This window comes from Vidua chalybeata, chromosome 1 (genome assembly GCF_026979565.1).
Source record: "Vidua chalybeata isolate OUT-0048 chromosome 1, bVidCha1 merged haplotype, whole genome shotgun sequence".
Classification (NCBI taxonomy): domain Eukaryota; kingdom Metazoa; phylum Chordata; class Aves; order Passeriformes; family Viduidae; genus Vidua; species Vidua chalybeata.
The window spans coordinates 25597052-25620594 of record NC_071530.1 but is presented as its reverse complement, the minus strand read 5'-3'; the positions used below and the strand labels follow the sequence as shown (position 1 = coordinate 25620594).

At 38.5% G+C, this 23543-nt stretch overlaps 1 protein-coding gene across 1 annotated transcript in view; it reads left to right on the top strand.

Moving 5' to 3' along the window:
* The window catches only part of COL28A1 (collagen type XXVIII alpha 1 chain), a 50078-nt gene extending 44626 nt beyond the window's left edge, over positions 1 to 5452 (top strand). The window contains 6 exon segments of the mRNA XM_053931682.1: positions 88 to 123; positions 294 to 330; positions 632 to 1186; positions 2403 to 2590; positions 4636 to 4852; positions 5283 to 5452. Of these exon segments, the coding sequence (XP_053787657.1) occupies positions 88 to 123; positions 294 to 330; positions 632 to 1186; positions 2403 to 2590; positions 4636 to 4852; positions 5283 to 5452 (1203 nt within the window).
* The last annotated feature ends 18091 nt before the right edge of the window (positions 5453 to 23543 follow it).

Genomic DNA, 23543 nt, shown 5'->3' with positions numbered 1-23543 from the left:
AAACACATTTTCATGTTACTTAAATTTACAGAGTAGAAACCAGGCAAATTTGGCTTTTGTTAAGTATCTCACTCTACACATTTCCAGGGATCTGGGGGAAGAAAAGGTGAACTTGGTCTTTCAGTAAGTAGGTAAATAAATTATTTGAAGGAATAGTAGTTTATCTGGGAAAATTATTTAAAGGTTATGTGATCTTACACAAGGCTGTTTATGAGATATTGCACTGCCTGCATTTTTCTAAATAAATAAATATTTCAGTATTCTTAACACTAGAACACACAACTCTTTTTCAGAGAGAAGATGTTATCAGACTTATCAATGAAATATGTGGTAAGCATTCCAGTATGGAAAAAAAAGTAGTTCTGATAAAACACAGTGAATTTATATTGACTGAATGGATTTTTCCTCTGAATGTTTGGGTGTCAGGATACCTTTGATATGAAAATAATGCTCACTATGTTGCCAGAACTATACCTGAAGGAATTTGGTCCAGCTCTGTTTCTGTGATCAGTACCAGTAACTAGAAATTAATTCATTAACTGGGTTTTAACTGACTAAATCTGTTGTATGACTTCAATTCATTTTTTGAAGGTGGTTTCTCATAAAATGTCTGAAATGGTTATTCTTCTAGGTTGTGGTATCAAATGTAGAACAACGCCTCTGGAACTAGTATTCGTCATTGACGGCTTGGAAAATGTTGGACCAGATAACTTCAATATTATCAAAACCTTTATGAAAACATTCATTGACAAGGTTTCAGCCAACCATGCTTCAACCCACATTGGCATTATCAACTTCAGCCACAGAGTGGACCTGGTGTCTTCTCTGAAGCAATACACAAGCAAAGAGTCCCTGAAATCAACTGTTGACAAGATGCCCTACTTAGGAGAAGGCACGTACACAGCTTCTGCTATCCAAGAAGCCATTCACTTATTCCAGGCAGCACGCCCGGCAGTAAGGAAGGTGGCTGTTGTAATAACGGATGGACAGGCAGACAGTCGTGATAAAGTACAGCTGGACACTACAGTAAGAGAGGCCCATGCTGCAGATATTGAGATCCTTGTCATTGGGATTGTGCAAAGGACTGATCCTCATTATGATGACCTCCTGAAAGGAATGCAGCTCATTGCAACAGACCCTGATGAAGAACATGTTTACCAGATAGACGACTTCATAACACTTTCAGGTAAAAGAAACTATTTCAGTAAGAGGAAACTGGAAATAAGCATGTTAGGGAGTTTGGCCGCTCCCATGGCCAGGCAAGGCAGCCTACTGAGTGGCAGCTTTTATTTCTCATTTGGATAAAGCTCACTCTTGTTTCACATCATCTTTGGCCATATGAAGTCTTTGCCAAATTTTTTGCCTCTTGCAGAAACAATAAACCCCAATGAACATCAGTTTTCTAAGCCCAGATCTTCTTTGGAATACTCCTCTTTTGTGAGAGATTGCATCAGCCTTCTTTCACAGTTCTTTTGTGCTTGGCCATAGTTTCATCCTAGAGAGATGCAGGTTTCCTTCCACATTGACGTAACATCTCAAACTCTCTCTTTCTTTAGGGTCCTGTGAGTCTTGGAATCCCTCCACTTTCTCTTATAAGGACTCTTTATTTTTTTTTTTTTTCTGAAAGCGATAAGGAAACCTGTACTTTCACCCTAATTTCAGGGGAAAAATGGTAGAGCCACAAACAAAGGTAATAGGATATGATAGACATGATATATTTCAATGTATGTGGCTTGAAAAATATCTGTGGCTATGGATGAAATCAGGAGAAAATCCAGAGGAAATCTATAATGACCCATTTAAAAAAAAAAAAAGGTACATTGATCTAGACTAACTGTAGACCAGCCTATACTTTCCTAAGCATAAACTTATTTTGCTATGCTGAGATTGTGAATGAAGTTAAGTCTAGATTGAAGGTATTAAGAAGAATCCAAGCTAAGGTCTGGTTCCCACTGGGATTAAATTTAAGGCTTTGACTCAGACTTCAGCATTCAACATAAAAATATTCCCAGTCCCTGGTGTTTTTTGGTTTTATAAATAAGTAGAAAACTGTTGCCCAGTTTTTCTTTTTCTTTCTTATGTGTAAACACTTCTTTTTCTTCACCCTCATTTTTTGGACTGTTATTCTCTTTTCTGCTATGACTTCTGCTTCCTAGAGTGACTTGATAATTTTATCTGTTTTTTCTTAAAAGAACAACATGGCACTAAAATAAAATAATTCAGAGGCTGTGTTACTTTATTACTTATTTTTTTGCATTTTGCAATAACTACAGAAGATGATCTTTCATAAATCACTGTAATTAAAAGTTTAGGGCTAATACTGCACTGAAAGCTTGTTCTGAATCATTGTGAGTTCTTTTCATTACCCTTTAAAAATGTTATTATTTCATTAATTTTTTCAGTTCTTGAAAAGAAACTGATCACAAAAATCTGTGAGAACAAGTCTGCAGAGTACACCAGAAAATACAATATTTTATATCCTTCTCCAAGTCAGGAACCTGAAATTGCCAAGAAAGATGCTAATAACCTGTTACCTAAAATGACCACTTCAGAGATTGATATGCTTCCTACAGAAGGAATTAGTAACCCAGTGAGTAAACAAGTAACAGTTGTCAAATGTTTTTAAAATATGTGTCTTTATTTGAATTCGAATATTTTGCCATCTTTATTTCACCATTCACCTTTTAATATGCAAATAGCATGTCATTTGACCAGACCAAAGTGTTTGAAAAAAACTTAAAGTGAACTTATTTGTTGAGAACAAATGTTTACAAAAGAAATAGGGCAATACTGCCTCTCAATTGCAATAAATGCTGAGAGTCCTCATCTTTTTTTTTTTGTAGGTCTTATTCATCTTAGAAGTGAGTTTAAACTCTTACATTTCTATTGTGTCAGGTGCACAATAGATAAGGCATTTATTTATGTGCAAGCTGATTGTTCAATACAATGCTTCTTGTTGTGGTCACACACTTTCCAGGTTGTTCCCAGCCATACTTCCAAGTTATTAAGCCTTTGCTGTTGTTTCACTTTCCACATTGGACTGTACTTCTAGGATTCCTTATTTGTTACTCTTTGTTCTCCAGCTTTAAATTTCTCCTGACCTGTACTGAGGTTCTTCCCTCCAAAACAGTGCTGCTGCACAGACAGACAGCACAGGGAGAGCTTTAATGCAATAGATGATGTTTTCTGCAGGTGTGTATCACCTTAGCTCCCTTATTAGGTCTCCAGTGTTTTTCAGCCACTGTTGGAGCATCGGATTAGGATATTTGTCAACTCTTTAGAGCATTTTTATTGCTTTGCCTAAAAGAGTTGAAAAAACTTGGAGCTTTACAAAATGAGCTTTGCTTGCCCTTATAACCAGATGGATAAACTGGTTGAAATATATGATGTACAAACCTCTGTAGCTGCATGGAATGGATATAGCAGACCAGATACTGGTATTCAAATATTAATTGAATACAGATTCAATTAATTACAGGTAATTAAATATTACTGACTTACTATGGAGGAGCCAATGGATTATCCACTATTAATCCTTGTAGTATTGTTTATATAATATCATTCATAATTAAATAGTTCACTTTCAAAATCTAGGTTAATTTCCAAGAATAAGCGCTCTTTGGTAACTGATTAATTTAGGTTTTGGGTTTATAATACATCTAGACAGATCTGTGAGACACTGAGGGTCAGTTTTGACATTGTTAAGAAAAATAAATGTTAATCTAGATAGATGCTGGTTTTATAAAATGTGATAAGAATAAAAAAGGATTCTTAAGTAAGTTCTTAGATATATCAGATAGGATTAGATGCTCACATACTTGGTTCTGGCTGGCTGTTTTTATGGATAAATCTTCAAACTGTTGAATTACTATAATAAATAAACACAGTCTTTTTGTAGACCTAGAGAAGAAATGCAAAATTCAAAGGACTGGATGAATTGTCTGCACCTTTACATTTCACCTGGACTAAGTTCCAATCACTCTGAAGAGTTTTCTTAAATTGGCTTTGTCAGTGGTGGCCTGTAAATGGGAAGATAATGAATTCTATCAAATACCTTCCTGTTCTCAGTAGGTAATCAATGTCTGGTTAAGGCAGTTGTTTGTACTATACTGTACTAAGGACCTTGCAAATCTTCTTGAATATACTAAAATATTAGGCAAATCTTTAGATAATGGTTGCAATTTGAAGAGCAGGGTTGACTGCTTAACACATCTATAAAGGTAAATTCTCAAATTCTAATGATTAGCAACTGCCTGCTAACCAGAAATAGGACAGATTGAAGATGTCAGATCATGCCCAATGAGTGTTCTAGATGTTAAGCAGCAGTGACTTACTCAAAAATTCCTCCCATTTTTTGTTCTATTTATATTGCAGACTAAATAGTGACTGGAATTTAGCTTAAATTGAATGAAATCAGCTTAGTAGCTAAATCAGAGGCATTACTTTGCCTCATTTCATTATGCCCTCATGGTCAGAAATTTATGGCTCCATACTAAATAATCACAGTAACCAACCTGCTTTTAATAGTTTTTTCACATATTGCTTAGCAAAAGTTTCCTGCATAATTCTATGAATTTTTTTTTGTCATAGCATCTATGCCCAGACAGAATTTTAAGATTTTGACTCCTTTTGCAGCGTAGTCCATCACAATCCAGATACACTGAGTCTCTGCCATCTGCTCAGGACCACAATGTGACCACCTCTGCTCACAGAGAATCAATACTTCCCCCAATTTATAACATGTCTGAAATCAGACCCCTGAGTCCAGTTGTCAATCCTTTTGTTGGTGGAACTGCTACTGAAGATCACCAGCCAGCTGCGTGGCAGAGGTAGCAAGAGCCCGAAAAAGTGAGTAATGAATACTGTCTGCAGGTTCCAGGTAGCAAGTCTGTACCAAAAAAAAAAAAAAAAAAAAAAAAAAAAAAAGCAAACCCCACTCCTCTTGCAATATAATTTAGATTTTATTACTTTTTGTATTTCTGGGTGCTCTGTCTACAGATATCACACACAGTCAGAGACAGATTTTTGGACTCAGATGATACCCTTGTGTACCAACTGCATGCTTGGGTATTTAAATAGCAGCTTGATTCTTGCATCAGGATTTAGGCAGTCTTGCTTCCAACTAATCCTGTATTTTTTTAGGCCTGTTCAGCTAAGTCATTAATGGAAGTGGAATTTGGCCAGGCACTACAAGAAAGAAAACAAAAGGGGTACTTTTCTTACTGAAGGAGGCACTTCTAAGATAACATAACTTCAGCAAACTTTTACTGATGCACTTTCAGATCCAAGGTGCTTGGAACCTATGAAACCAGGGGATTGTTGGAACTACACGGTAAAATGGTATTATGACAAGGTTGGCAATTCTTGTGGCCAGTTCTGGTATGGAGGCTTTAATGGTACAAACAATAGATTTGAAACTGAAAAAGAATGTCAAGAAACCTGTGTTGATTGATGAATAAGTAAGTTGTCTCCTTCCAGTCCTCCCTCAATCACCTCTTTTCAAGCTTATGTTTTATTTTACATTAATCAAAACTCAGTTTTCCTTTTCAACTCATTGCCTATGCAGTCAATATTACAAGGTCCTTCTGCAATTTCTTGCAGTCATTCCTTTTCTTTACTACTTTACTATTGGTATTTAACTACTTTAGAGGAACACAATATTGTCAACAATTCCAACTTTGTCATCTCCCTATTTACTCCCTTCTCTAGGTCACTTATCTTGAGTATGCCACAGACTGTGGCATCCATCTTTCAGTGACATCTCTCCACTGACTCTTTATCACATTTTTTTTGTATTCTTTTCACATCTTAAAAGGTTGTCCCTCTCAAATCTATGACTTTCCTTTGGGGAGGGACCTTACATTTTTGAAATCCAGTCAGACTATACTGGCTATCTTTGATCCATATGTTAAGTGAGCAAGGCATGGCCTTCAGAGAGCTTTCTTATCAGTAGTGTGTAACTGCCTTTACAAAAGCCATATAACTCATCCCAAATAATTTGCATTAAATACTCTATTTCAACTTACAGTATAGAAAAATATTATTTTGCTGCAGAGCATGTTTTTCAAAACTTTTCAGAAAAATTAAACAATTTCTTATTTATTCTAGAAATTACTTCTGTTGGGAACTTTTGAAGCTGGAAGTTCATGTACTGAGAAAGAACTGACTGAGAAGAATCCAAAATAATGTGTTAGCTTGAAATTATTACTGCTCTGCTTGCTTTCCCCACTACTGTCTGCACATTAACCAGATTCCTGCAAAATGTATGTTAACTGTAACACCATAGCAATAACTTGAAGTCACACATACACACACACCTTTTGCCTCTGAATTTACAGTAACTTGATACTACTGCACATGGGAATAATGAGATTCTATTTTTAGGATTAAAATGTCAAAAGTGTTTACACTTGGTTTTTAATGACCAGGGTCTCTTAGTCTCATGGAAGAATAAAATATGCTCTAGATTTAAACAATAGTAAGTCGTTCCTGAAATTAGCACTCTTAATACAGCATTTAGAGACATAGATAAAGATTTCCATTGCTTAGAGTTCTTCTTTGGAATGTAAGTAACACAGCTATGGGTTGGAAAAAAACACAGAGAGGGTTTTTTCCATTATTAAAGCACACTTGGATTAAAATCAATATAATAGTTTCAATTATAAAGGTTGGACTTTCATTTAGAATTACATTAAAAACTGGATTCTTCATGTCCTTTAGGCTAGTCAGTACATTTCAATTTCTCAGGGCCTCTGGGTTAAAAAAAAAGAAAACTATTTCACTTTAATACTCTAATATATGCTACTAAACTAAAAAAGGGAAAAACCCTGAAAGATGTATATTAATGTTTACTTATATCCTTTCTACTTTTAGCCATAACCGTATATGAGCTTATTGTTAAAACTGAAAATGACAAATGTGATTAAACTGGGAAGTAATACCTGATAAAGAGTCAAGCATCATTATTTCTTTGTAAACAAAAGAATAGAATCTACACAGTATGGACAACTTTTGACATGTTCAAACACTTACTTGCATGATTTGTAAATAAATGGTAAGATGTACTTTGCAAAATTAACTTGTTTTGCAGCAAATAGGATGCAAACCTGATTCTCTGGAAAGCTGTGCTTAAAGTAGAATTTAAAGTTCCTAATTTTTTTCACAAAAATATGGCCTTTTAAATAAGTTTCAAGTTAGAAATTTAAAAAACTGAGTGCAGCCCCAGAAAACATTCTATTCTTATACTCAGAACTAAAATGATGATAATATAATAACATGATGATCACTCCAAAAACCTCCAAGGGCAAATTAATTTCTGTGTAACATGGAACAGTAAAACTGAAAGATATTACCTTGTACTATGCATACTGTGATGATCCTCTTAATCCTACCAGGAACATTTCACATTTGGCTGCACCTAGAAACTCACAGCAGCAAAGCCCACTGGAATTGCAAGAGAGATTAGGAATCTGCAAGATCTTTCAAAACTGTTCTAATCTTGCATGCTTGGGCAGTTACTTCAAGGATGGAATCAGCTGTGTGTTCAGCTCCAGATCTCCAGACAGAGATATACATCTGTCTAAGAAATACTGGGGATAATGAGTTTGGGAATAAATATGAAGATGTAGGTTATGGGTTTGCAATATCTTCTATAATGTTTAGTGAAAACCTTTGTGGTAAAGCTGACAAGCTTTAGTAAGTACAAATAGTGACATCATTTGTTACTTAACAAGGGTATAAAACAAGCAGTTACTCTTTAGCATGCATACAAGGACTTGTTTTAATCAGTTAAACCAGTGTTCTACAAAAGACCACTGCTTTATTTTTCACTTTCCTGTAGAGTTGACTAAACCTACAGGGAAAAGTGGAAAAGTGAAGGCTATAAGGTTGTTTTGGAAGTTGTATGCTGTTCAGATTATCTTGAAATGAATATCCTTTACTGTTCAGGTCTTTCTGTGTATGTCCAGACTGCAAACTCTGAATGTGTGCTCTGATATTTAGCAAACCATGGAAAAGCACACAAGTCCCTCCTGAAAGGACTCCTCTAAATCTGCATCAGCAGTGACTGGCAGCGTTGCCTCCCGTGTCTCCTCACCGAGCTTTGCCTTCCCAAGGGTGTCATGGGGCAATAAACCAGGAGAGGGCCCTGCTTGCCAAACATCCACTGCTTTATTCCCGACTAGTGTAAAATCATACAAGATCGTTGCTGAGAGAATTACAGTTTTCACAGGCAAACAAACCCTTTATTTTTGTCATGGGCAATTTGTAAAAGCTAGAATAGTTTAATCCTTAAATCCTTAAATCTTCCTCTAGACCAGGCTATAAACCATAAAAGGTAAGAGTAGTGAATAACAGACTTTTCTGTAGAACTGATCATTATAAGATAAATTCTTTTTCTGACATTCTTGATTCAAATAAAGACTTGAGTCATCCTTGAGTTCAGATAAAGACTCAGAAAACTAACATGAAAATAGTGTTTCATATTCTCAGCATAGAACAGCAGCAGCTTTTCACTTTGAGAAACTCTACCACTCTCTTGTTCACAACTATCAAACAGAATTAATCTTTTGCCTTAACCCAGTTCACTCACTGTCTGTCCCTAGGACTCACTCAGACATTAATAACACTGCCTCTGCATTGACCATCCTACTGTCTGCTGTCTGAAACTCCTGTTTCTTTTATATCTTCAGATTTCCTCTCTGTTACTCTAAATTGACTGAAGATATGCAGCATTTCCTGCACTGCAGTTTTGAACATCCTTGGAAAACTGATTGACATGTTTCCTCATTTGGAAGTTGCCATCAAAGACATTCCCGGGAGGGAAAAATGGAAAGAAAAATAAAATAAAGAAGAAGAAAAAGATTAATTAAAAATTATGCTATTGATAGCATGGCTGAGACCAAAATACACATTTGTAAAGAAACATTTTATGGACAGTATAGATTTAGTGCCACATTCCCAACTTCTTTTCTTTGGTTGCTTCCTGAACTCCTTTGATATCATCTGTACACACAGAGCACCCTTCCCAAAGCTTGCAAGGGCATCACAGCACAGAGTTACACACATGTTCTCATAGATAACCTGACGATTCTTTTTTATTAACAAAACAAATAACTACTCCTCCTCCTCAACCCCTCAGTGAAAGGGCCAAAACATTCATGGGCAGTTGTGTGCCCTGGGACACCCCAGCTCTACCAGCAAGTAGAGCAATTTTTTTTGCTGACACATGAGAAACTATAGGTTCAGCACTTAGACATTACTGTTATTTCTTCTGCAGCTTCTTATCAATCATTCTTTAGAATAATTTGTGTCTCCCTAAGCTGACATTTTACCTTCCCAGTTGTAGAACTTTTCCAGGTGCTGCTGAAGCCAATCTGCAGAAGATCAAGGTTTTGAAATTCCACAGGCAAATGTAAGCAGACATCTCAGCTACCATATTTGGTAGGTAGACAACGAAATTTGAATTATAAATTACATTTAGTTACTAGATTTTTTTTGCTTGAGACTGCCTTAAATATAAGGGTCTTTACTTCCAGGAGTATTATTATATCTTTTCATGAGACAAAAGCAGTTCTAAGCTTCAGGGATAAGTGAAGCTCAAATTTTGAGCCAAATGCTACTGAACTGTGAGATTTTTTCCTAACCAGGAATATGTAGAATTCAGCCAAATGGGTAAGGCTCTAAAACATAATCCATAAAGATTTTCTATTTTGGCATTCTAATGTGTGTAAGACCTATTTTAGAGCAATTTGTAAGACAAAAGAAGGAGAGCCTGTTGTCCCACAATCTCTGCTTTTAGCAGCTGGAACCTTCTTACATGTGGACAGGGAGGGAGAAGGGAGATTTTTTGCATTTCATTGGTTTGGCAAAAGGGATCACCAACATGTGGCATGGGACCTGGGACACAAACAAACCTGGGACACAAAGAAACCATTTCTTATTATAAAAAGAGTGGTCAATAAGTGCTTTGACAAGAATAAATCTGGCAAGCACAAGCTCAACATGTGAGTAAAACCCCCAAAGAGTTTTGGATTAGCTTTAAAGAAACTCAGCTAATTCCAAATGCTGTTGGAATTGTTTTGACTGGTGCTCCTGTCTCAGCAGCTTAAAGCTTTCAGGACACTTAAAAAAGCCTGCCAGGGTAGTAAAAAAATGATCAACAAATCAGAAAGGCCCCCAGGATGTGCCTTCAGAAAGAGAGGTTGGGAAGAGGGGCTGCAGGGGAGAGAGATGCTCAGCACTGGAAAGTGTGAAGGATTTCAGGGGTTTTGTGGCCTGGTTGCTGCCTGCTGTCCCTGGGTGCCTTGGGCTGGCTGAGCACACAGGCATGGCTGTGAGGATTGGGACTGGGGACAGATTTTTCTATGGAAAACAAATAGCTAGTAATTCTTCTGAATTACATTCATTACATAATTGGCAATTTCAGCTACTTCTTACTTCATTCAGGGCAACTCCCTAGTGCATCATGTTTTCTCAAAGGATAGTTTCTATCAGTCTTAACTACATTGTAAATTAATAGGTAAGATATATTTCTGCTGACCAGAGAGGCAGTATTTTCAAATTAATTAACACATAATGAGATTCATCTATAAAATCTGGGTTTGAAGATTAATATTTTTATTTCAAGCTCCCTCAGAGAACTATGACTGGCTGTTTTTAGTCTGCACATCATGTAACTGAACAGATCATAAGTGACTTGAGGCAAAGGCTGCCAAAATACACAGTATCTGTAATAACTGGAAAGTGTACTGATGAAGGCAGTGGTGGAGGCAGCACCATGTTCTGCCTGAAAGGAACAGTCATGTTTCCAAGTAGAAATCTTCCATTCTTTTTCCATATGAACCATACAATATAGTCAATCAAAAGTCACAGTACTTACAGGACATTCTAGAGGATACAAGTGAACATGTCTGAGTGAAAACTATCCTTTGAGTAGAGTTGTTGAAAATTTAGCAGTCATATGTCAGGCTTTTTTGAGATTTTTTTACAGTCTCAGTGGTGTGTCTGATTTGTTTACAGTTCATAAGCTGGTTGAAGCTCTTTTGCTTTTAAGAGGAGAAAATCATCCAGCATAGGGTCCCACCAAATAAGTTATAGGTTATCATGGAGTAAGGGTGTTGTACTGGTCCTCAAGTCAAGCATAACAGAACTTGTTGTGTCAACAAGAAGATATCTTAAATGATGCAGCTGCAGTACAGGGCCCCAAGGACCACAGTGTTATCCTGCAGTGCCACCAGGAGGAAAACAACAAAATGCCTCTTTAAAACAAACAGCGAGACATCAACAGGTTTTTAGAAGGGATATCAAAGTAACAACTTCCAAAACTCAGCTCAGCAGCAGAAGCTGCTTAAATTGCCTCTTAATTCATCTCACATCTTACATTTTCTACAGGCCACTGTAGCTGCCCCTTGGTCTCCTTGGCAAATTCATAACTTGTCTTAAAACTGGCTTAACCTGAACATTATGTAAACAGGATGTTCCACAAACCAGATTCTGAGGATTGCAGGGCCAAGGTATTTACACTAAGCAGGAACACAGCTGTAAAAAGGGCTTGTATGCGCGGTACCATAGCATGAAAGCCAAAGAGCAGCACACCACATAATCACATTGTGAAGCCCCTTGCAGAACCCTCCTCCATCTACCACCGTTGCAATACTGCTGAATCTGGCAAATCAAGAAAAAAATTCTTACAATCAGTCAATAAATAAAAAAATGAAGGGCTCCAGAGGTCATGACCTGGTATCCAAGGTGGTGCAGGAGGTTTGAAACAGGAGTAAAGATTTCAGACTCTACTTTTGAGTTGTGCCTCAATACACCCAGCATGACTCCTCCTGGATACAACCTGGGGCACAAGCTGAAACCTGCCCCTCCAGCCAGCTCAAACTAGCCATGGCCCAACACACCCATTCTCTGCAAACCTTTCTGACGTTACAGCCCTGAGAACAAGGCTTTGTTCAGAACATAATTTCACTAAATTCCTCTCTTTTTTGTTTTTTTTTTCTTTTTAATTGGTATATTTTGCATAGGGAAATATTTTTACTTTTATTTATCTTAGACTTTTTTCTGTAGCATCTTGTTCTAATGGGAACCCACTCCAGCACTACCTCTTAATCACACAGCTACAATGGGAGAGGGCAGCATTATTATCAGATCTGGAAGTTATTTGTGATATAAAATTCATTCGAACAGTCACATCAGGTCATTTTTACCCTCAGTGTATGTTGACTTTTCACACTCGTGACATGCTAGTAGTACTCCTTGGCCTCCAGCTTCTTTGTGAGGTGCAAAGAAGAGGTAGACACTGATCTTCTCTGCGGTGACCAGTGACAGCACCAAGGAAGTGGCCTGAAGTTGTGTCAGGGGAGGTTTAGGTTGGATATTAGGAAAAGATTCTTCACCCAGAGGATGGCTGGGACTTTGTTGGAGTTGGACTTTGATCCTTGTGGATCTCTGCCAACTCAGGATATTCTGTTAATCTGTGATCTCCACCTCCTCTCAGGCAGTCTACTTGCCAGCTGGTTACCACAGGGTAGCAAGCATTTATTTGGACATTTCTTCCTGTGGGTCTCAACATACAGTTTTTGTATGCTGGCTGTATTTAACCGTGCTTTCTTTAACTAGCTTGCTTCCTGCTCTAATACTGAGCAGATGTATTTGTGAAACAGCAGTGAAATGCTAAATATTGCATAATGCTGAACTGAACATCAAGAGAAAGTGTTTCCTGCCTTGTTACATTTGTTTCCTCGTCTTTATGCATGCGCTTTTTAAGAATTGCAAATAATTTGTAAGCACTGGGCTTAAGTTATGCACAGGTGCTACAAGCAGCACTGGCCCCACTTTATTACTTAAAAAACATTATGGATCCTGTTTTCACATTGCCTATAATCATCATTTTTAACAGCAGCTACCTCCTGGCTGTCAGACATTAGAAGCTTTTGTAACAGAAAAAGGAACTGTGCCAATACCAGGGTTACCCAAGGAAATGCAAGATCATCATCATTCAGCAAGCAATAGGCATGGTGATTGTACAGGGACAGAGCAAAGGACTTTTAGACCCATAAACCAGGACACAACACTGGAAGGAGGGCAAACTCATCCTGTAGTTAGTCATGCAATCTAACCAAACAAATCCTTTCCCACATGATGGAAATGGCACAGACACAAAAGATAGTTTAACCATGCTTCTATAATATAGGACTATAAAGAGATGTTTAGTGTAGTGCTACTCAGAATAATAAGCAGAACTTCCACAATACCACTGTTGCTCTGGAAGGAAAGGGAGATCATGAAGACTCAAAGGGTGAGATAGGCACGATCCAGCACTGCTGATGGTCAGGCAGGGGCTCTGTGGGCTGCAGAAGGGAGCTGAATGCAAAGCAGCAGCAGGGACTAACAAGAAAAGACATGAAGGAGCTGAAAGTAAAACATGGAGGTGCAAAACATGTGCAAAGCTGACAAGACATTTTTAGGATTGTAGGATAATCCAGGTAGGAAAAGACCACAGGAATCATCCAGTCCATTCAGGATTCCCGCTCAAAGGAGAGTCAACTACAAGGTCAGGTTGCATTACTCAAGCTTCTATACTCCTGCACACAAGCAAATATCCCAGGGAAGTGAGTCTCATCCTCAAACCTGACCCTCTTGAATAGTCCCAAAGCTCCCGAGGGCAGTCAGGGTGAGGGGTCAGGCAGGTATTAAATACAGAACGTGCTGACTGGCAGCAGGGAGCAAGAAGCTGTGCAGAAAACTCACTGTGAAGGTGTTCCCTTGATGAGGTGCTCCTGCTGAAACATTTTGGAGTTCAGCCATCCAAGCACATTACAAAAGGGTAAAATCAAAAGGGATTGTCCTCTCTTCAGTCATTTTAGAATCACTCCACTACTGACTGATAACTAGCATGGGACATGCACATTCCTCATACCAGCATTTTCTTACCTTAAGCTCATCTTAGGAAACAATACTCCTGCATACAAAATTATATATTTAAAAGTCAAAGGACTACATGGTCCAGCTGAACATATGTAATTAACCTTTGCTTAACTGCAAAAGCCATAGGAAACCTCCTAATGTTTTTGGTTCATTTATATGCTGCAACAGCTTTCGCAGTCTCTCCTGGGCCCAGACATCTAGCCCACAAATATGTGTGGCTAATAGGACACAGCAAATTTTTTCCAACCATTCTTTCATGTTTGTTTGTTTTTTTTCATACTGTTAAACATTTGTAATAGTTTCCTCATTTTGCCCTGATGTGAGGAATAAAATTCCTAGATGCTACATGTAAGAGAAACTCATACTCCCTCTTATTTGAGGCTCACAAGGACTGGGAGTTCAGGGAGTTCAGGTCACCACCAGTACCTCTGGATCTTTCAGAAAGTTTTTGCTTTTAAAATATGCGTAAAATCTACAACTGTGACTCACAAAATGAAACAAACAAAAATAATTCAGCAACACTGAAACTGTTTGCTGCAAAGACCAGATCAAACCAGAGAGCCATCACACACATCTGTAAGGCTCTGGTTCTCAGTTGGTATTGCTGACACGTCTTGAACAAGAAGTGCTGGCCAACACATGGACTGGCACAACTGGGAATTTTGTGCAATTACAATAGGTTTATATTAAATAATCAAGGCTCTATGAATCTAACTTATTCTCCTGGAGAAAGTACTAGTAGTTGTACAATTACTAATGAGACTAAAATGTTACTTTTGTATAGTTTTATAGCAAGAAGATAGAGCTGATGCATGAGACTTCTCACACTGGGAACAGTACCAATTTGTGCATATTCAGATCTACATTTGGGAAGACAACTTTTGTGTTTGATAAGACAATTTCTGCATTTAGACATCATGAAGCTTACCCAAAAAGAAGACATGTCCAATGTCTTTTGGGAAATATTTCCTTGAATGAATCTGAACAAGATATATGAAATGCAGCTTTGGAAGCTGGCAACGATAAAGTGCATAGAGCCCAAGCTGGCCGACAAGGAAATAGTTTGAAAGCAGGACGCTGTTGATTAGACTGACAAATGATGTTTTAATCTGGGTAAACAGACACCGCCTACTCTCTGCAAAAAAAAAACCCTGAGTAACATTGGTCAGGAATAGGAACAAAGGCTTCATTGTCCCCAGGGAAACATTGCCAGCTTCTGAACAGCAGTTTGCTTTCTAAATGATGTTTGAAAATTTGGTTTAGGCATGATTACCCTACCTGTCCTTGAAACATTTACCATATTTCAGCTATGATTTCAACAGTGGAATATGTGAAACCTGCTGTTTTCAATGCTAAATGGTCAAGTGCTGGTGAAGCATTCTCCTGTGCCAGGAAAAATTTCAGATGCTCAGGTGTGATTTTCATTTGATTTAGGATTAATCCCTGCAGAGTGCTCATCTGGATTACAAATCTAGGAAGAATATAGGCTCCAGTTTACAGCCACATCTTCCACTTTAGAAATAGTCAGAGAACAGACATTTAACAGTACTTCCATATTTAGAGTAACTAGATTGAATAAAACATGCATTAAAAAGTATTTAATTAGAGACATATCTATTTGTTTTGATTTCTGCCAAGTACTCACTTGGCCCTAAGTTAACATTTATGTTAAATCTTATGCTCTCCATCTCCAGGGGCAGGAAGCAGGAAGCCAGCACTTAATAGCACAACATTTGAGTGATTCCCAGTTAAGAACTCATGTTAGAGAGTGAAAGAAAAAACCCAACAAAAATCATAGTCCAAGGTTTTAAAGGTGCATGGTACTAATGCACATTGATTCCTAAGTCTTTTTTATCAGTTCTTTGACAGTGGAGGAAGAGTCAAAACCTTGACTCCCTGAGACCATACGAGATCCAGCTCTGTTGGGGAACACTGAAAGCATAGGGTGGAACTGGGAAGTAGCAGCACAAGGAAGTTGATACGGTTCTTTAGGTGACTGAAGCTATTGACAAAGCTCCTTTCCTTGCAGTCACTTAGAATTTTATCCTAGGAGGGGAATGAGAAGGTGCCAAGGAATTGCTTGAAGCCACATTAGAAATTCGAAGAAGCAAACCAGCCTTTTTGACTTCAAGATGCCAAAATGGTGGGTTCACAGACATCGCAGTTCGGTGTTGTACAACTGAAGAACAGTACTGCAAACTTACATACCTACTCAAGTAAAGCAGAGTTTACATGAAATAAGTAAGGTGCTCACATCAACTTTTGATGTAACAAACACTCCCATGAAACTCCCATCTCTATTCAGATATGAATTTGGAACTATTGCCATGTAGTCATCTTCCTAAGACTGTTCACCTCTGTGCAAAAATGAAAAATATGATAGTGACTTCAGCAACGCTCAGAAGACAGTTGGAAAGCTCGTGTTCCTTTCCAGATAACATTGCCAGTAATAATTCCCTCTTCCCAAGGGAAAGATTTTTCATGCTTCTTTAGCACAACTGGCTGCTGGAATCTCCAGCCAGGCTACCTGTCCATCCTACCAAACTGAGAAGTATTTTAAGCACTAAGTGATAAAACCTGGTTCCAAGTCTAGCTTTGGAAGCGATTTGCTTTTGGCTGACTTTAAAACCTGCTGTAAGTCAGCTGCAGTTTACTGCAGACAGGTCTGTCTGTGGGATCATACACGGCCTTCAGCTCCCGCTGGTACCATGTACTCCTCAAACAGCACTTTGCAGATCAAGTGGGACAACCATTGACAGAAAAAAGAAGGGGAAAAGATGGGAATGTTTGAAAGACAAATCACACCTCAAAGAAGGGAACACCTAAGCTATGGCGAAAGAATAGACACTTTCTTATCCTCACAGGTGTGTAACACAGAACTGGATGATGCTTTGGTCAGTACAGTGCAGACTCCAGAACTCAAGGCTTCAACCTTCCTAAATAAAAGAAAGCTTAGAGAAGAACATTTTTTGGGGGAGGAAGGAAAAAAGGGACTGTACTTGTCTTGTAGTATTGCAACAAAGGAGGAGTATTATACACAATAGAACAGAGGGCTGAAGAAGTCTGAAGAGAAGAACTAAAAGGAGAGTGTGTGGGGCACAGCTCAAAACCACATTGGGTCCAAATTCCAGTGTTAACAAAAACAAATACAGAATTAGCCTCCTTCCAACATTCTTTTTACTAACCAGTGACAAAACATCTTTACAGTTTAATTTTATTGGCATTTTAAGAAGTTTTGAAGGACTGTGTCGTGGTTTGACATGGAAGTGAATTTTTTCCAGGAAGTTGGGTCAAACCAATCAGTGATTAGGTTTGGATATTGGCACCTGGAGTGACCACTGAAAGTATGGACACGCCTCTGAGAACACAGGGGGTTAAAAGCAAGAACTCCCAGGAGAACTGACTCTTTGGTTCTGGTTGTCAGAGAGTGCAGACTCTCCCCTGCCCAGCCTCAGGCTGGGTGGGGGAGGGGAAGCCACGCGGCCTTGTCCAGGTAGGCCGAGGGGGCTGAGGGTCTGGAACCCAGCCAGCTCCTGTGGATGGAAGGGTGGAGAGAAGCAGAGATGCCTTTGTTCCCCCCCACAGAGGGAAAGTGACAGAGAGCCTGGCAGCACCTGGAAATTTGCTGGCAGAGGAGAAGGAGAAGGGGGGGGATGATGTCCAGTGTGGGAGACAGAACGCTGGACCAAGATTTCAGCCATCCAGGGAGTCTGAACGTTTAACCCTTTCCAGGAAATGAGGGCTTTGTAAAATATTACTCCTCCTTGATTTGTAGTGGAAGAGAGACAGTCCGGGACCTGACATGTTAAAAGAAGAAATATTTAGGTGGGAGGAGATGATGAAGTAGCTTTTGGCTGGACTTTTCTTGTTAGCCATGGACTGAACCAAAATCTCCTGCAATAGAGACTGCATTTTAGGGGGATACAGTGGTGACCCAAGGAGACCTGCTTCAGCTTCAAACAGCACAGGAATGGCAAGAATAGAAGAAAGCTGAGGAGGGAATGGTGATGCCCTCTGTCTTCGGGAAAGAAGATGATCTCTGTTCTTGGACCCTTGGCCCCAGGGGAAAATGGGGGGGACTGTAGTCCCAAGATGAGAAGCTGAACTGTTGTATCTTTGGGTCCATGGCAAAGCATCCTTAAAGGAGCTCTATGAGCAGTCTGTCCATGCACGGTGGTGAGGGCACTGTGACATGGAAAGGAGAGTGTCACACTGGCAGATTTTCTCCAGGCGGTTGCCGTGTGTGGCATGGAAACACAGAAGGTGGCAACTGTGTTTCCTGGGGGGTCTGTGGTGCAAGAGAGACTTCTCTCTCCCTTGATAGCTTGAGTATTGATTATCTGAAGGGTGGTAATTTGATCAGGAATCCCAGGTGGTGTTTCATGGTGGGTGTTTTAGGAATTGGGAGGAGGAGGGGTGTTTTAAAAGGTCTTCATCCTGGATTTAGCTTATGTGTTTTCTGTAGTAGTAGTAGTTTAATAAAGTTTTTTCCCCTTTGTTATTAAGCTTGGGCCTGCTCTGCTCTGTTCCTGATAATATCTCACAGCATTTATTTGGGGAAGGTGCATTTTCATGGGGGCGCTGGCATTGCGCCAGTGTCAAACCATAACAGACTATGTATTAGAAAGCTGAAAAAAATGAAGACCTCAGGCTACATTTCTGAATTAAATAGCCACTTTTGCTTTAAAAATGCCAAATAACACCCTAACCTAGAAATGAGATCCCACGATCCATCTGTTTTCCCAGGTCTGTCTTAAATTTCTACACGTGTGTAACAATGAAAATGTTCACTGCAGAGCTTTGATTTTCTCACTTTCTCCTCATATAAGTCAGAAAAAGCTCCTCACCACCCAATTTCAGGAACCCATGGAAGGGCTTCATTAAGGTGAAACCCTGTCAGAAAAGACGAAAGGCTGCTAAACATTCAGCAGCAAGTGCTGGAATGAGCGTATTGCTCATAAGAGGCTTATCTTCTCTGCAGCTTAGAACAAACTTAGCAGTTCCTGGGTGTAAAATGTTTACGTACTTTCTAGTTGGCTCTAGTGCACAGAGAAGAGCTCTAGGAAAATTCCCTTGAGCAAGGGAAGCTTTCTGTGAGCTGGCTGTGAGAGCTTACTGTCATTTATGGACATTTCACTGTGCCTACAACTTCTGGTAATCAAATGGGTGAGTCTGTTATATATTAATATTAAAAAAAAAAACCCAAAAAGCAAGCAAAGCAAACCCACACTTATGAAACAGCTTTTCTCCAGTGTAGCAGCTGTAGCTTTTGCTTTGGTCCAGCATTTGCCTTGCCCTGCAATGTGCTGGATGCAGCCTGATCCTGACAATTTGTAAGTTACAGCAGCATCAACCACCACATAAAAGCATAACCTTCGCCTGAAACTTGACAGGAGCTTTTATGGTCTGTTCAATTGGCTCTTGTTCCCTTAAATATCCCAGCTTTTGAGCTCAGTTAAACTGGTTGTCACCCATTTCCTGCACTTTCAAATGAAACAGTTAATTAATCCAGGTTAATAGTATTAGCAGGGTCTATTACAGTACTTAAGGTAATGACACACAGCTGTACTGTGCTTCTGCCAACACCTCCTCCAACAATCAGAGTTCCAGATGTAAAGACACCTCCCAGCTGTCCATGTGCCAGCACTTCTACTGCTGAATGCTGTTCTACACAAACATTCAGGTTAGAAAGCACAACTTTTTAAGTTTTAACTTTAAAAATCCTTTTTTTTCAGAAAGAAGAGGTTCACTGAAAGACTAAATCCTTTTTTTTTTAACAAGATGGTTAATTTTAGACAGTTTTGCTTTATTTCTGAGGTATCATTTCTAGTCAGTTCACTAAGGAATCTGTAATAATATGGAGACACTGAAGAATCAGGACAATGCAGAAACAGCTGCCTGCTTATATGAATCTGGTACTAGCACTTAATAATTTCACACTTAAAAATCTACTATCTTTGTTATCTGGGTAGCTTACTGTTTTGTTAATAGCATAAATATAGAATCATAGAATCATAACAAGTGAGAAAAGCTTTTTGAATTTCCTGTACCCATCCTAGAGAAAAAGTAAGAATATTTTTATTAGACTAAACTGTGATGCTATGCAACACCACTAGCATGCAGAAGGCATAAATGAAGACAGACATGAACTGTGTATGAGATAATTTATTTTATTTATTCAATTCTCAACTTAATTTTGATGCTAAAAATTGGTCAAAGGCACTTCAAAGAAGGTATTTAAGAAACAAATCCTTATGGTGACCATTCCAGACAAATCACCAAGTTTTATCTGGCATTAGGAACACAACTACCTATAATTGCAAAGTGACATTCACAGGTTTTAAGTGGAGCATACTGTCCAGCAGCAATATTCAATTCTTTTACACTATTAATAACATTTGTGGAGTATTTTAAATACAATATGGTAAAACAAAGCAAATTACACTTTTGGAGTTCCACAGAAGATTTCTTGACAGAAAAAGGACAAAAACTGCCTTTCCCAGTGGTCCTGTATTGAGTGCTCTATTTTTATCTGTGCGTGCACTATCAGCATCAGTAATAGCTACAGCAGAGAAATAACCCACACTTTTCTGTCATAGAAAGACAAAACACCCTGCTCAGATAACGAAGCATTTATAGGAGGTCTATCTGCTACTCAAATACTGACATTCATACTTCTGCAAGCAGAACAGATCAAATGGTAATAGCTGAAGAAAAAGTGATTTTTAATATACACCCCCACCAAAGCAAAATAAAGTGTCCTTAAAGGCAAAAGTACTGTGAAAAGAGCTTCCACAAAATGAGGGATGGTATAAACATCACCAACATGTAACCTCTTAAATAACATAAATACAGACTGCAAAAATTATTTGGGAGTGAAAGAAGATTAAAACTGGTCTTTTTTCTGCAAACAAAGATTAATACTCTGATTAAGACTGGTGATCAGAAAGTAACTTCTTGCCATTGTCAATCTTTCTGAAGTGAAATCACATTTAACCACAAGGTTAAAATGTTACTCTGTCACACTTGGGGACACTCCCACATCCACTGCCTAGTAATTTCAAGAAAATAGTTCAAAAATTTTACATGGGTAATTTAAATCACTGTGGTGCCAGTGAAAGCCTTAGGTTTTATAAAATTAAGAAACCTCTTTTAGAAATCAAACCACAGAGAAATAATCTGCATGGCCTAAGTAAGCCCATGTTGTAGTGTCTCAGGAAGTCTCTCCATCTGAAATACAGTCTCCTCGGGCTGCAAAAATTCTCAAACTCAATAAATACTTTCTCAAAGCACAAAGACCTGAGAGTGAAATAGCAGACTACTAATATTAGTGTAATATTGTATGTGAAAATTATACTGTTCACATTCCAACCTTGTCCACTGAGGCTTCTGAAGGCAGTGAGATAGAAACCAATTATTTCAGAGGTATCAGCTCATGGTTATGGCAATACAATTCAACAGAGAACAACAGGTCTCTGTTATAATCACAGAATGTAAAACCTGATACTTTTCTAGCTTGTCTGGAACGAAAAATAATTCTTTGCAGTGCTGTTATAAAGGCAAAAGAAATAGATTCAGAGGCCTATGCACAAGGACACTTTAAAACAAAGAACTGACATTTGGAGAAAAGGCTACTTATTTCTCCAGACAGGCCACCCATTTATCACAAGGTAGGATGTCCTTAGCCTTATTCCCTTCAGAAAGGGAACTTGCTCCTTTACTTTTCCAGTCTCTCTGTGGTCCTGCACATTTTGTGGAAGGGGATATTCCCACTTTGCTCTGCTAAACCCACAAGCCTCAGCTGGGCAGCCAATAAGAACTAGAACTGCTGCTGAGAAAAGGCCTCACCCTCAGCAGTGATCTGGTTTACCTTGTTATCCCAGCAAATAACCTGTGTGAAGCTCAAATATCCTTCTTCCTCCTGTCCACCTGAGACTTATGCTGGATGAAAGTGGAAAGCCAGAGACAGGGTAGTCAGGACAGTAAGGAACATGAAGAGGAAATACTTCACAGGACAGCACAGGGCAAACATACAACACAAATCTGCAGAAAATATGCAGGATTAGTTCTGCCTGTTGTGGTAGAAAATCTTTAAATCCCCATGGATGAACTGAAGAAGAAAGCAGAAATAAAGGAACTGTACAGCAGCTCAACAGATCTTTTACATTGGCTGAATTTACAAAGAGATTAGGTTGGGATCTCAATTTCATTTTGTAACTTCCATAAGTATTCCTGAATATTTTAACTGCTTGTTTGAACAATGCCATTGGAGTTATCAATTCCATATGGATTTTACAATACAATTGGTTTGTGCTGCATGTGGGATAAACATTTAGCTGACAGAAGGAAGCACCTTTCAGCATGTTAACATCCATTGTCCTCTGGACAAGCATCCCTCTGACTACAGCAAACTGGAGACTTTTTCCTTTCTTAAACCAATGCAGTTATAAAGTCCTACTTAAGTCAATTAACATAAAATAAAGCTCGTGTCCCTATCAGTACTTCAGAACAGTGCTACTCATAAAGACCAACAGATTTAACCCTGCAGGAACTATTTAACCAATACTCAATAGATGAACTCGGCCTACATTCAGGCAGAGGAGATGTATGCAGCATTTCAACACCATGAGCTGTTTCAGTAATTACCATTGTGCTGCAGAGCAATGGTTAGAAACAAAGTAATAACTTTACTGTTGGACAACAGAAAGAACTCCAATCTGTACTAGAACTACCTTTGGAAAAAAATAATTCCAGTACCTTATGGTAACATCATCTTCCAGGAACATCCTGAAGGACCAGCAGTAGTAAATAAGGCTGTCTGCTACCACTATGTGCCCTTTTCAAAACCAAGACTGGAGGTAATTAGGTTATGTCCAAATTCATCAATATGATGAAGGTGAAAAATAACAAAAAGATGAAGAAACTTCTGTTCAACTGTGGAATAAAACACTACATGTCACACTTAATCCCATTCCCCATACTGCTATTCACTCAATTTGAAAAGGAGAAAACCAGAAAGTTTCATATTAACTCCATAAAACATATATTTGACCTCTGAAAAAAAATCAGTAATTAAAACACCTATTTTGTCCCACACCAAGAAAGTGTTTCCAGTTAAAAGGCAGAGATACTTATGAAGTAGTGGAGAAAGTTAATGCACTTTGAGAGATTCCTGCATTCAGGCTTGCTCACCTGAATAAATACACAGTTCAGCTTCAAAAACAGTGAAAAAAGAATCATTTAACCCTTTGTGCTGAAAAAAGGTAATAAGAAGCAGATACAGAAAAAAAATTTCAAGTGGAAGAAAAAAATGTTCAGAAAAGTGAAATTAAGTACTTCAACCAAATAAACTTGCTTTGGTGCAGTTTTAAAATAGGACATTTCTGTATCTGAAAATTTTAACCTCTAGTGAAAACTAAAATGGAAACAAACTAATTATAATAGTGGCTGAAACCAAGTTACAATGCAACTTCACTAAGATACTAGTCTTCCTAGTTTATGTGGCAGGTGGGATGGAAGACAGACTTCTGTTTTCAAAAGCATCTACCTTAGGCTGAGAAATGCTAAGACAAATCTTTATATCCATTCAACCAAAAGGATAAGTTAATAAAACA